This window comes from Thamnophis elegans, chromosome Z (assembly GCF_009769535.1).
Source record: "Thamnophis elegans isolate rThaEle1 chromosome Z, rThaEle1.pri, whole genome shotgun sequence".
Classification (NCBI taxonomy): Eukaryota; Metazoa; Chordata; class Lepidosauria; order Squamata; family Colubridae; genus Thamnophis; species Thamnophis elegans.
The window spans coordinates 66,590-80,276 of NC_045558.1; the positions used below are offsets into that span (position 1 = coordinate 66,590).

At 63.3% G+C, this 13,687-nt stretch overlaps 1 protein-coding gene across 4 annotated transcripts in view; it reads right to left on the reverse strand.

The window, feature by feature from the left end:
• The window catches only part of AGAP3 (ArfGAP with GTPase domain, ankyrin repeat and PH domain 3), a 45,262-nt gene that overhangs the window by 19,591 nt on the left and 11,984 nt on the right, over positions 1 to 13,687 (reverse strand). The window contains exons 1-9 of one of the 4 annotated variants that reach the window (XM_032235463.1): positions 10,271 to 12,640; positions 7,158 to 7,216; positions 6,230 to 6,317; positions 5,434 to 5,519; positions 4,931 to 5,072; positions 4,351 to 4,485; positions 4,120 to 4,247; positions 3,265 to 3,420; positions 384 to 470 (exon numbers count right to left, since the gene is read on the reverse strand). In XM_032235463.1, the coding sequence (XP_032091354.1) occupies positions 384 to 470; positions 3,265 to 3,420; positions 4,120 to 4,247; positions 4,351 to 4,485; positions 4,931 to 5,072; positions 5,434 to 5,519; positions 6,230 to 6,317; positions 7,158 to 7,216; positions 10,271 to 11,033 (1,644 nt within the window). In that variant the 5' untranslated portion in view covers positions 11,034 to 12,640. The other 3 variants (XM_032235462.1, XM_032235464.1, XM_032235465.1) reach the window with 3 other exon arrangements.

Consider the following 13,687-nt stretch of genomic DNA (forward strand, 5'->3'; position numbering starts at 1 on the left):
GGGAAAGCAAAGGATCCCCGAGTGGTCAGGGCTGGCTGGACCGAGCAGACGGGGTCCCTGGGCTGCCGTTTACCCCCTCCCAACATTCATGAAGGCAAAGCAAAGCAGGATGGAGGACCAGCAATGCCCCCGCCCACAGGGGCGCCCCGGCATGGCTTTTTCCAAGGGCACAGAAGAGGCACGCTGCACAACACACGCGGGCACAGACGGGCAACGCAAACACTGCATGGAGAAACAGCAGGGCCCAACACGGAGACGCCTCTCCCCCCCCGCCCCCCCGTTTCCCCGCTTCTGCTTTCCCCCACCCCCACCCCGCTGGCCACCTGCCAAGCGCCGGGCCTGCTGCCGGGCGCGATGTGGGAGGGGGGGAGAGAAATGCCAACCTGCTTAATGGGAATGGCCCGCCCGCTGCCAATCGTGTCCGCCTTACTCTCTGGGGGCTTCCGCTCGATATCGGGACCTTTCCGAGACTGGAAGAGAAGGAGAGAGAGGTGAGCGTTATCCCCCCTGGGAGAAGGCAGGGCTGGGAGGGGGGCCGAGAAGCTGGCGCTTCTCCCCACGCCACCCACCCAGGCACCCTGGCAGCCCAGCGGACACACTCACGCACACACGCCCTCCACACAACACAAGGCTACAGGATGCGGTGGCAGACGAGAGCAGGATGGGATGGGAGCAGGAAAGCGGCAGTGGCGGCAGTGGCGGCAGGGGCGGGAAAGGCGCAGGGAGGGCAGAGGCGGCGGAAGCCAGAAAGAACAGCACCAGCCCTCCTCAGTCCAACCGTTTATTGGGTGAACACAACTGGCACCTTACAAAGTCTGTCGCAGATGTCATGTTACAAAAGAGCATCGACACGAAACAGCTAACTTTACACTGAGAACAGGCGGAGGACGGAGAGAAAGAAAGAGAGAGAGAAAGAGAGAGAAAAAGAGAGAGACTCGAATTCATCACCATCATCTGAATAAATAAATGGATCAATAAATAAAGCCGGGAATGTACAGTCCGTTGAAGGTGCTCGACACAGTAGAGAGGATTGCGAGAGTCACGGCACAGGGCGCAATTGATACATTCAGAACCACACGAATGGCAGCAGGAGCGGCTTCCTCCCTTGGCCGTCCATCGTCCACACAAGCCCTCCGTCCGTCCGTCCGTCCGTCCGTCCGTCCGTCCCTCGAGGCAGCCGGCCACTAGCCCTGCCGCTCCGGAGGGGCCCTCCTGTCCCGACCGATGAGCTCAGAAGAAGGCTGAGCCGCAGACGGTTGCTTGGCTCAGAAGAGGAAGAAGAGGAGGAGGAGGAGGAGGAGGAGGAGGAGGAGGAAGAGGACAAGTCCATGCAGGAGGGAAGAAGGAAGGGAAGAGGGAGACGGAGAGCGAGGAGCAGCGGGCGCGAACGGCAGCAAAGCGTCCCTTGGCCCCTCCATGTCCTGGCACTTTCCGGCGGTCCCGTCTGTCTTCTGAGGTGCCACTGCCGCCGCCAGGCGTTCCTCCACACGCCCACCAGTCCCGGGTTAAAGTGCAGCGCTCAGAGGCTTTACGGAAGGGGGGAGGAGGGGAGAAAGGCTCCTGCGTGTCTCCGGGAGGAGGGGGACCCGAGCGAGCGAGCGGCAGGCAGGCGGGCGGGCAGGCAGGCGGGTAGGGCGGGCCACTAATCTGAGATCACTCCCAGTGCCTGGCCCTGATCCGGCCCTGGAGAGCAACAAGAAGGGAGAGAATTGGTACTGAGCAGCCTGTGGGGAGGAAGCCAGGGGGGGGCGAGGGGGTGTCTTCTAATGTGGAAGGACTTGGAAAGGCCGTTTGGTGGAGGAAAAGGTGGAAACATTGGCGCAGATCTGCAACATCGAGAGAATAGAGAGGTCGGCAGGTTAGAACATGGACGGACGCGGATGCGGCCCGACGGCAAAGACCGAGCACGCCGACCGACCGACCGACCGGCCGGCCGGCCGACCACACCATTGCGAGCAAAGCCGGGGAGCAGCAGCAGAAAACAGCCAGCTGAGGAGCAGCCGAGAGCAAGCGCCTGGCTCCCCCTGCTGGCCAGAACCCCCGCTGCACTGTTGTCGGAGAGGAGAAAGCCGTGCAGGGGGAGGGGGGAAAGGAGGAGCCAGGAGAGGCAGAAGCTGGAGGGGGGGGGCGGGACAGAGGAAGCAGGGGGAGCCCCAACACTGCCCTCTGGCGCACAACAGCAGCATTGGGACCAGCACAGAAGCCACAGGACAGCTGGTCACACCTGGGCGTCCGGATGCAGCCAGCAAACGCCCTGGAAAAGCATCAGGCAAGGAGGGTGCTGGCACACAAGCCATTCCAGGGGGGCCACGCAGAGCAGACCCCGCCCACTCTCCCCACCAAGCAGAGCGAGCGCGGCAGCAGCAGCAGAAGGCACTGGGCACAGGTGGGACGGAGGACAGGAGGGAGCTGTGTGCGGAGGGACACCCGTGCAAAGGGGGCAGCCATGAGGGCAGAGCCAAAACAGAGCAGAGACCCAGAAGCAGCCAGGTATTGGAGGGGGGGGGGATGTTCACGCAGCCGCGGCCTCCAGGGCTGGCCAACGAGAGTCAAACGAAGGCCGCCCCCTCCCAGCGCCAAAGCACCTCCCATCCGACCGCAGGGGAGGGCAAGGCCCCGGCAGAGCCCCTCCCACTGCACTTCAACCATATGGGGGGGGGGTCCTTCCCCGTACGCAGAGCCGGCCAGCCAAGGTCCAAGCGTGATGCAACCTTTGGAATCTGGCAGGACAGTCCTCCTCCTCCTCGCGCCCAGAGGGTGGCTCTTCTCCGAAGGGTTGTGGGATGGGGGGGCTTCCTACTGGATCTACATTTCATACACCCCCTCCCAGAAGCTTCACTCCCCACCACCAAAAAACCCTTTTGTTGGTCCAGGACTCCAAGCCAGGCCTGACTGGGGAGGGGAGGGGGGAGGGAGGGAGGACTGGAAAATCCCAGAGAGGGAGGCACCCCCTCCCCTGCTCCAAGGTCAGACCCCCCCCTCTGCAAGGGCCCCTCCCCTCCCATCGCTTTCTTGCCTGGGGCGAAGACGGATCCCATTCCTGCTCATTGGGGGGGGGGGGGAACAACCAGGTTGCCCGCGTCCCAGAGTCCTTCTGACCCCCCCTTGCCCCCCCCCTCGGCAGTTCACCCCTGCTGGCCCGTTCGAACCCCATGGCCAAGCCCTTCGCAAGAGGAGGAGGGCAGCCGAAGTCAGCCACTGCCCCCTTGCCGCCCCCCTCCCTCCCGTGCCAGACCGCCCCCCCCCCACCGCCCCCGGACTCACTGTGAAGATGTTGGAGCGGCGCTTGGACTGCTTGCGGATGGGGGTGGGGGTGTTGGAGGCCGCGATGGTCTCGATCCGCAGCTCCCGCTGGCTGATGCTGGGCGTGGAGGGCACAGAGGACGAGTAGTCGCTGAAGGCCCCACCCCCGTTGGCAGCCTGGGCACAGATGGGCAAGCCGTGAGCTGCAGGATCCCCGGCCCTTCCTTTTGCCTAAGCGAAACATCTGCCCCCCCCCACCCTGGCTAAAAAAAACCCCCCTTCCTCCACCTCTGTCCCCTGGCCTGGCCAGCTGCTGTGCCCCCCCCCCCCATTCAGGGTGGTGGAAGTGGGTTTGCAGACCAAAACCCTCATAGCCCCCCCAGGGCCCCAGCTGGTCTCCCCTGGCCCCACCTCAAATACTCCGGGAGCAGGAATCCAGGGAACCCCCTCCCCACCCTCGGGGGGGGGGGGGCTGGGACAGCTGCCTCGGGCACTGGAGCCTGCCAGGACAGAGTTCCCCAACCCAGACGGTTTGGTGCCACAGCAGGAGCCACGGGTGGCCCCCCCTTACACTCCACGCCTGGCCGAGGAGGGTGGCCCAGACCCACAGAGTGGCCGAGAGAAAACAGGGTGCCTAAGGAGAGCGACGGGGGAGTCCCAAGCCCCCCTCCCCGGGGGGGGGGGGATTTGCTTGGGGCAGAAAGGATCCTGCCCGGATGGCCGCCAGGGCCTCTTTCCGCCTCAAACAAGGCAGCGCACACAGGGGGTCCCGGAAGCTGCCCTGTGCCCACCGCCATCCCGCAGGTGCCAGGCTGGGAAGCAGCTCCTCCTGCCCTCCTCCTCCACAGGTTGCCCCCCCCATCTGCTCAGCCCCACCTGGTTGATGTGGACGGCTGGCACGGAGGCGGCCGAGACGGAGGAGTGGCTGGGCGAATTGGGCAGCGACTTGCAGGGCCCGATGGACAGCTGCTGCTTCTTCCGCAAGGCCACCACCTTCTGTGCCACTGGAGGGGGGGGGGGAGAGGAGGTTGGAAGCGGTCACGGGAAGGGCAGCCCTGGGCAGGAGCCCATCTCCCCCCTCCCCTCCCAGGTTCCCCTCTGCCCTACCGTCCTGGAAGACGCGTTCCACGTTCAGCCCGTAGGTGGCGCACGTCTCGTAGTAGGTGCAACGCTTCAGGTCGTTGGAGAGCTTCCTGGCCCGGGAGTCGTCGATCACCCGGGGGTTGGTGGCGCTGATGGCATCTGGGAGGGGGGACAAGTGGGGCAGGGGTGGCTGTGGTGGCTCTGAACTAAGGGTTTAAGCCCCCCCCCCGTCTCCCCCACCCCCCCAGAGTGGCAGAGTCTCCTGTCCTGCCCAGAGGAGGGGGCCCAGAAAGGGCTGGGAAAGGGCCCCTACCGCAAGGGCTCCAGGACTCCAGCCAAAGCCGGCCAAACCCCCCCACCCCCACCTGGAATTCTAAGGGTGAAGGAAACCCCCCCCCCCACTCTGGGTCCTGCTGGCAAAAGAAACCGAGGATCGAGGAGGCCAAAGAACCAGCGAGCCTTCTCAAAGGGGGGGGGGGAGTGGCCATCCCCGGCTACACCACGCTGGGGGCGATTGTGGCCCCGGGCCAGGAGACGGACGGCCGGCCACCGTCCCTTCCGATAGAGGCCCTCGGCCGCCATCCTGCCCTGCCGATCGGCCTACCTTGTGTGCCCACCAGCACCATCGGCACCTCCGAAGTGTTCCGGTAGCTGCAGAGGCGCAGGTAGTAGTTGTAGACCGTTTGGAAGCTGATCTCGTCCTCCAAGCTGAAGACGAAGACCACCGCGTCCACCCAGGCGGCAAACTAGGGAAGAGGAGGACCAGGGGGGAGGTTTCAGGGCCACGCCAGCCTTTGACTGGCAAGCTCCGTGCGGCTGAGAGGGGCTGAGAGGAGAGCGCGCGGGAGCTGCCGGTTGTTGGCCAGCCCAGGGGTGAAACCCAGCAGGTTCTGACAGGTTCTGGAGAACCGGAAATTTTGAGTAGTTTGGAGACCCGACAAATGCCACCTCCGACGGGTCCCAGAGTCGGGTGAGAAGGGGTTTTTTGCAGCATCCTTCCCCTGCCACGCCCACCAAGCCACGCCCACAGAACCGGTAGTAAAAAATGGACTTCCACCACTGGGCCAGGCCCTTGTACCGGGGAGAGAGGGGGGGGAGGCGCCGTACTTGCAGCTCGGGGGGTCCCCCTTCATCGCGAATCAGCAAGAGGTAACTCTGCCCGTCCACCACGATCTCCTTCTTGAATCGACCGCCTGGGGATGGGGGGGAGAGAGAGGGGCCGGCTCAGTCCGAGACCCTCCCGGGCAAGGCTTCGGATCAGGGCAGGGGGTTGCACACACCCTGCCCCCTCGTCCTGTTGGGGGAGTCAGGCTCCATGCAGATGGGGGGACCGAGACTCCCCAAGGAAGGGAAATCCCCCGAGGACCCAGGAGCTCTCTGGGGTGGCATAGCCCCCTGCCCCTCCCCAAACCCCCCAGCCTGGCACAGAACTGCTTGACAAACGCAACACTCTCTACAGAGAGGACTGCGGCACTTTGGGGGCGGCTGGGCTGGATAGGAAGCCCCCCCCCTTCTCTGGACTCCCAAAACCCGATTCAACCTGACTGGGTCAACCCTGCATAACAGCCAAAAGCAGGGAAGACTCCGTTCAAGTAACCCCCCCCTCCCCAGTTTGGAAAATAAGGACTTTCAAGGAGCTTCCTGGCACCCAAGAGCCCCCACCCCCACCCCCAGAAAGGCTGGAGCAGGTCCAGGAGAGGAGCCAAAGAGAAGTGGGCCAGGACACCCCCTTTCCCTGTGGGGAGATAGGGGACACGGGCGGGGGGGGGGTCCCGCTCCATTACTTCCCTCAGCCCTTTTATTGGCTCGGAGTGTGTGTGCGCGCTGGAGAGTTCTTCAGTGCCCCCTTTTCTCCTGCGGGACCCCCGCCCTTCCCATCCCACCCCAGGGGGCGCCCACTCACCTTCCGGGGACTCCTCCTGCACGTAGGTCCCCGTGAGGTAGCGATGCACCAGGGCCGACTTCCCGCTGGACAGGTTACCCACAATCCCCTGCGAGAAAAAGGGGAGTCTGAGGACAAACCGCCCCCTCGGCCGGAGATGCCCTCCTCCCCCCCATCAATAGCCAGGGTTACGGTTAGGGGAAGCCCCCAAATGCCCGAATTTCAGTGAACCGAAAGCTTCGGTGGCTTCTGCCCTCAACCCTCTCCTCCGCCCATGGGGCACCCCGACGCTCACCAGCCGTGCCAAGCGAGCGCTGGAGAAGCCCACCCAATCGGTGGGTTACGAGTGCAAGATGCCACAGGGGCATTTCTCCCCCCAACCCAGCAAGTGGCATAGCCCCACCCTGACCCAATGATCCGGCCCACCCTCTGCGCCCCCAGGCAGGGCAGTTCCTCTCACCAGGGTCCGCCGGTGGATAGTGTGTGTGTGTGGGGGGGAGGAGCCTGTGTAGTGGACCCCACATCTGGGGCTCTCTGCCCTGTGCCCACCCCACCCCCCGCTTCCCTGCCATCCACCGTCCCGGGTGGCGAGGTCTCCTGTAAGGGGGTGTAAATTCTGCCCCCCTCCCTAAATGTTCAGGAGGACCCATTCCTGGGGGGCCTTGCCAAACTTGAGGAGGGGTCTTCCAGAGAGAAGCATTTGCAAAGAGTGGGGAGGGGCAGCAGGGCCCTCTCTAAAAGGGGAGGGGCTTTCTAAGGCAGATCCAAAAGGAAGAGAGACAGATCTGAGATGTGCCCCCCCATCCCAGAGCCTCCCCCCCCCCGCTCCCAACAACGGAACAGGGGGGCCCTGGGGGCATGCGAGGTCCATCTTTGCAGGAGGTTCACCTCCCCCCCCAAATGTGTGAAGGGGCGGAAGCCCCCCCCCAACCCTGCCCCCTTTGCTTACCACTTTAAGCTCCGGCACTGAGCGGCTGAGAGTCCACTCCTGGCTGTTCACAAAGGAGTCTGCAGGGGGTGAGAGAGAGAGAGAAGGAAGGTCAGACCCCCCCCAGCCCACCAGAGGGCAGGAGGAGAGGGGTTGCTCTCCCCCCCTCCGCCACCCGAGCTGGCTCCCAAGAGGCCCCCCCCCCCCAGCCCTGCATCCCAAAGGCCGAGACGCCTTCCAGGGTTCGTCCCAAGACCCTTCCTTGCCCCCCCAGCTCTTCTGCTGCCCCAGGGACCACGGTGGGCACCATTCCCCCACCCCCACGGAAGACCCGAGCCCCTTCCTCAGCCTGCCATGCGCATTCCCCCCTCCCATGAGCCCCTTCCTCAGCCTGCCATGCGCATTCCCCCCTCCCATGAGCCCCTTCCTCAGCCTGCCATGCGCATTCCCCCCTCCCATGCCAGGGGGCACTAGACGTTTAGATGGGGGAGGGGCAAAGGCTACTAGCCCAGCCTGGGTTGGCTGGGGAAGGAAAATGAGTGGGGGTCTTTGGGGCACTGGGCAGGCAGAGGACATGGGGAGGGGGGCCATTCAGCCATAGGGGGTCCCTTGCTTGCTGGGCAAGGAGGAGGGGGCTGGCAGGGGTCTTTAAGGGATAGGGGGGACATCTTCAGCAACCACGGGGCAACCCTCATCCCAACGCAGACTTGGGGCCAGGAGACCCCCCTCTTCTCCCAAATTCCTTCCCCTCCGTGGCTTGCAAAGGCCCCCTAAAAGCTTGGGGGCACCTCCTCCCTCCCCCTTTATGGAGGAGGAGGAGGACGGTGCTTGGGGGGGGCAGGCAGGAGCCTCCTTTAGCAGGAAGTAAGAAGCACTTGGGGGAGGGGAGGAAGCTCGGGGGTCCCCTCAGTGCGGAAGGAGCCCCACTTTTCCTGTCCGCAAGGGTCTCGGGGGGGGGGGATGGAGGAGGCTCACACAACTCTGTCCTGTCCGGCCCCTCCTGTCACTAAATGGAGCCGGGAGGGGGGGTTGGACCACAAGCGACCCACTTGCCAGAACACGAGTGTGAATCCTCCCTTTGTCGCCTCTGGCTTGGATTCCTCCTCATGCAGAGGCTCTCGCAGCCCCCCCCAAAAGAGTGCCCCCTCCCAGTCCTCTGAGCTGGCTGCGCAGCCATTTGCCCCCTCCCCTTGCCCACCCGGGATCCCCCGCTGCAAAGGCTCTGCCACTTCCACAAGCCACCTTCGAAGTGAGGGCTGCGCCCCCCCCCCCATCTTAAGAAGGGTCTCCGAAGGTCATCTAGTCCACCCTCCGCCTTCCGCTCTGGCCAGGAAGCATGCAGAGTGGGAGATGGGCACCCACCCACCCACAGTAGCCCTCATGGGAGGAAACCCAAAATGCGACGTCCAAACCCCACCCCTCCCCTCCGCCCCACGAGAGGGAGAGACCCCAGACTCTTGAAGGAAGCGCACAGTGTGATGCGAGAACAGGAGGGCGTCCCTAAGAAAGGCCACAGGAGGGGAGGGGTCTGCGTGCCCCCAGCCCCCAAATGAGGAAGACCCCGCCAGTCTGTTCCTGGAGCAAAGGCCAGAGTGCAGGGGTCTCCAGCGATACAGTCGTTCAGCAGAGCGGAGGCCGTGCGCAGGGCTCCCTCCCTCCCTCCCCGTTTCTCTCAACAACCGCCCTGCGAGGTAGGCGGGGCCAATGCAATCAAAGAGTTTCCACAGCTGGGGTGGGTGGGTGTTGCTCTCCGCTGCAAGATATGCCCCACTGAGCTCTGGATCCTGGAGCAGGATGGGAGGGGGTCTCCCTGAGGCCCCGCCCTCTCAGCCCCCCTCCCCCTCCCAGTCTGCCTGCACAGCAGCTCCCAGCTGGGTGACACCCAAACTGGTTCCACAGGTCTCTTCCTGTCGAAGCGGCAGGGCCTCCCCCCACAGCCCCCCCAAGCAGAAGGGGGGGTCACGTTCCCCATTGTCCCTCTGTACGACCAGTGGGGGAGGGCACCATACTCCTGGGAGCAGCCCAGTGGGGGAGGGGGCCCTCTGCAGGGCTGCAGCCCACCCACAAGCCCCTCGGTATCCAGCACCATCCCCCTTCCCAACGGCTGCGGAGGGACACCTTCTCCAGAAGCTTCTCTGCCAGGTCAATCTGTGCCCCCCCCTTCCCTGCCCCCTCCAGGCTCTGTTCTGCCACACCCCGGCCCTTCCCAGGCAGGCCCCTCCAGGCCGTTCCCCCCTCCAGCGCTACCCCCCCTCTGCCTGCCTTGGTAGCTGAGACCCCCTGGGGGTCATTCTATCCCTCCGGCTGGAGAGACAGTGGGGCAAGGGGAGCCCCCTTGTTGGGAAGCTGATGGGGGGCACTGGGGGGGGCAGGCAGCGAGCACCAACCAGCTGTGCAACAGCAGGATCAATCCAGCCAGTGGCACATCAGCTGGCAGAGGAGGCACTGCCGTTGGGGGGGCCCTCCCCTTTCCTGCTGAGACCTGCCCCCCCAAAAACTGCCAACCCTATAAATGGCATCACCCCCTTGGCAGAGGCAAGAGAGCTGCCTGGGCCCGTCCTCCCCCCCCTCCGTTACTTCCTGGGCCCGCCCTCTGGCACTCTGCCTCCTGTGCCATCCTCCCCCCCCCCACACTGCCTGCCTGGCATTCAGGGTGTGCCCCCAAAAGGCTGGGCTTCAGAAAGGGGGTGACACGGACCAGAAGAGTTAAACCCCTCCACGCTGATTTCCCCTGCCCTGTGACCCAGCTCCAGTAGTGGACATCCCCCCCACCTTCACCCCCAAAGGGCGGGGGGGGGGGCGAGAGGGAGAACAGGCCAACCCCTCCCTCTCTAATCCTCACCTTCCTCACCCACATAACACTTCCCAGCTGAGACTTCCGCTTTGGCACAGACACACACAGCTTCCCACTGCTTGGCATCCCACCAGGGCCTGCCAGGGCGCAGAAACCTTCACCAAGCAAGAACCGGGTCCCCGAAAGAGACTCCTTGGTGGGGCTTCAGGAGACCCCCCCAGGGATCCCATGGGATGGGGTGAAGGAGGGGCTCCCCTCCCCCCTCTGTTCCTCAAGGTGGCCTGATGTAGACTCTCCCCCCTGGCCGTCCCTAAGCGCCCTCCCCCCTCCAGCTTCTTACCCGGCCGTCGATGCGCCACCAAGATGGGTTCGCCTCCCCTTCGGCTCCAAAGCAGAGCCGGCCCCCCGCGGGGCTCCAGGACCGCGGCCAAGGGCCGGCCGGCTAAGCGCTCCCGGCGTCGGAGGCGGCTGCCCAGCTGTTTCCAGAACCCTCCTCCTCCTCCTCCTCCTCTTTCCGAGCCGAGCAGGTCCCTCTTGCTGGGACAGGGGTACAAGGAAGCGGCGTCGCCCTCGCTGCGGCTCCGGAGCCGGGCGGGCCGCAAGAACCCGGAGCCGGCCCGCTGGAGTCCGCTTTCCCCGCGGCGCAGACGGAAGCTGAAACTTTTCCGCAAGTTGCTCAGCCGCCGCGGGGCTGCCCCGTCGAAGAGCTTCCACCGCCGCCGGCTGCCCCACAGCGAGCCCCCGCGCAGGAAGCCTCCCTCTTCGCCGCCCGGGGAAGCCGCCGGGCCTTTCCCCGCCTCCGAGTCCGCTCCGTCGGGCCGCCGAGGCGAGCGCAAGCGGAGCAGCTCCAACCAGCCGAAGCGGGGCCGGCCCGGGGTCTCCGCGGAAGGAGAAGACGGCGGGGCTCCGGCGGGGCTGAGCCCGTTGCCCAGAGCGCAGAAGCTCTTGGGCCGCCGCTTCTGCTTCTCCGCCGCTTTCAGGGCCGCCTGGACGGCCGGGACCTCCTGCAAGTCCAGGGAGTCGCAGACGCTGACCGCCCGGCGGGGAGCAGCCGGCGGGGCGACCCGGGACGGGGGTCCCCCCCGGCGCCAGCCCTCCGCCATGCTCCGCCGACGGGAGCGCGGCGAGGCTCCCCCCGGCCTGCCCGCCTCTCCCGCCCCGCCGACATGCCCCGACTTGGCCCTGCGGGAGCGGCCGCGGCGATCTGCAAAGCCCGGCGCGGATCCCGCCTCGCGATCCGGAGTTGCGCCGGGAAGATGCGCGGGGGAGGGGGGTGTTCCCGGGGACGGATTGCGCCCCTCTCCCTGAGCTTCCCCCCCCCCACCGCTTCTTCCCTTCCGTCCCGGGTGGTGGCGGAGGGAGGGTGGAGGAAGAGCAGGGCTGGTCCTCGACTTACAACACTTTGTTTAGTAACAGACAAAAGCCACACGGGATGGTTTCTCTGCAGCAGCCTTCTCCCGGGTCACGTGATCCAAATTTGGCTATTCCGCAGTTGACCCGTATTTATGACGGTCACAGCATCAGACAAGGAGAAAGCCAGATTCGCTTAATAACCTCCCGTTACTAATCCAGCCACTCGGGCAATGGGCTCCTATTTATGTCCCTGAGGTCACATCACCCTCTTTTGAGACCTTGTGACGATCCAGATTCACTTAGCGGCCGTCTGTTCCCCCTCGCAGCCGTGGGGATTTGCTTCGCAAGAGTGGCAAGCGAGGTGGTCAAACGGGCAAAACTCACTCAGCGAATGTCTTGCTTAGCAAGACATTGGCAATTTGGTCGTAAGTCGAGGATTGGCTGCTATGGCTCAATTTGGCTCTTGTCGCCCACCTGGGGAGGGTCAACACTATTTATTAAGGCTGAAAAGCCACAAAAATGGGGGGCAGAGATTGTCCTTGGTCAAAGAGGAGGGGGCTTCCACTTTCCCCCTTCAGAATCAGAGTAGAATAGAGCTGGAAGGGACCTTGGAGGTCTTCTAGTCCAGCCCCCTTCATCTCTACTCCCTCACCAAGCCCGCCTTGGTGGAGTCTGGAGTAGCCCCTCCTCAAAACACAAAGGTATTTGGGGGGAGGGGGCTATCTTGGAAGGTGGACCACATGGAGATCAGCCCTCGGCCACCCAAGCCGTTAGAAGTAGGAAACACCCCCCCCCAAAAAAAAACACTGGTGGGACAATGTATGTAAATGGGGAGCAAACCCCACCCTCACTCGTCACTGATGATGGTCCTTAGTTGGATCATCAAAGGTTGGCAAGAAAACCAGCCAGCTCAGAGAGGAGCAGCCAAGAATCTCACCTCCACTTGGATGATTACAGACAGATAACCTCTAGGGCCCTGCAAAGGGACCCCATCCATCTGAAAGAGACCCCAACTCAGACCCCCCCCCCGGCAGTTGGAATTGGCTGCCCTCCTGGGGGAGAAGCCAGCTGCTTCAATCTGGATTCCTGCCCCCAATTGGGGTGGGGGTGGACAGGGGGCTTCTGTGGCCCTTCACAGAAGGGGCTTGGGGGGCTGGGTGCCGGGGCCAGGACGGGGGCTTGGGGCAAAGGACCGGCCGAGGTGGGTGAGACTATTTCTCATGCATACAATCTCCTAATTATTATTAATACTACATGTGATCTTTTGACATTTATAACCATTCATTTCTCCTCCTGGGATTAAAGATATAATCCAGATCGCTTTCCTGCCATCCCATCCCATCTTGTTTTACAACAACCCTACTTCTCCTTCCCTCCCCCTTTCTCCTTCCCTCCCTTCTTCTTTCCCCCTCTCCTTTCCCTTTTCTTCTTCCCCTCTCTTTTCCTCCTCTCCCCTGCCTCCCTTTCCCTCTACTCCTCCCTCTTTCCATTGTTGTGTTCACATTTTCCCTCTTCAATCTGGTGCATTTTAGGGACGGCCTTTGAGCAAACACGGTTCTGTATTTACATCAGAAACTTAAATTCCCTCTTCCCACTCAATTTATTTTCCTTTTAATGGTTGCACATACACCGTCCTTTAAATGTATATTTGTATACAGTCTCAAAGGGGGAAGAAGGACTGGGGGGGGGGGTGTCGCTTCAGCCCTGCGCCCCATCCCCAGGACTGGCTGCGAAGCAGGCCAGATGGGGGCATGTTCCCCCCAAAACAGCCTCACCTTGCTAGGGGCAGCCCGAATCCCTTCTACCCCTTGGGGTGGTCCTCTTTTTGAGGCACCCACAGCCACCTCCATGACAGAGCATCCGCCTTGATTGGGTGCCAGTTCCCCAAGGGGCAGCCCCATTGGGTGGGGAAGGGGGAGGAGGGGTGAGCCTCGGGCATCCCAGCCCACAAAGAGGCCACATAGAAGCACCCCTCTGTACCCAGGGGCCACCCTCCCCCCCCCCGAGGTCAAAATAGGGTTTCCAGGTTGAAAGCGCTGGGGGGATCCCAAGAGAGCCACCAAACGGGTCCATCATCCTGGAGAGGGGTCCCAGAGAGGCTTCCTTCCCCAAACGAGCCCCCTCCCAAAGCGAGGAAAGGGGCTGTTTAGAAGGCTTCTCAGAGCCCTCCCCTCGACGGAAAGACCAGCGTGCAGAGTGGTGCTGTGGCCACCAGAGGGCGGCAGAAACCAGCAATGGAGGCGCTGCCTGGTGAGGAAAGGGGGGGGTGGAAACTAAGAGGCAGTTACTCCCACACTTTGTTTTTAAACAAACCCTAAAAAAATTCCTTTTTTAGAAGTTACGTTGTTGAGTTGAGAGTTGAGTTGACTTAAATTGAGTTGGGTTAAGTTAGTTAAGTTAAATG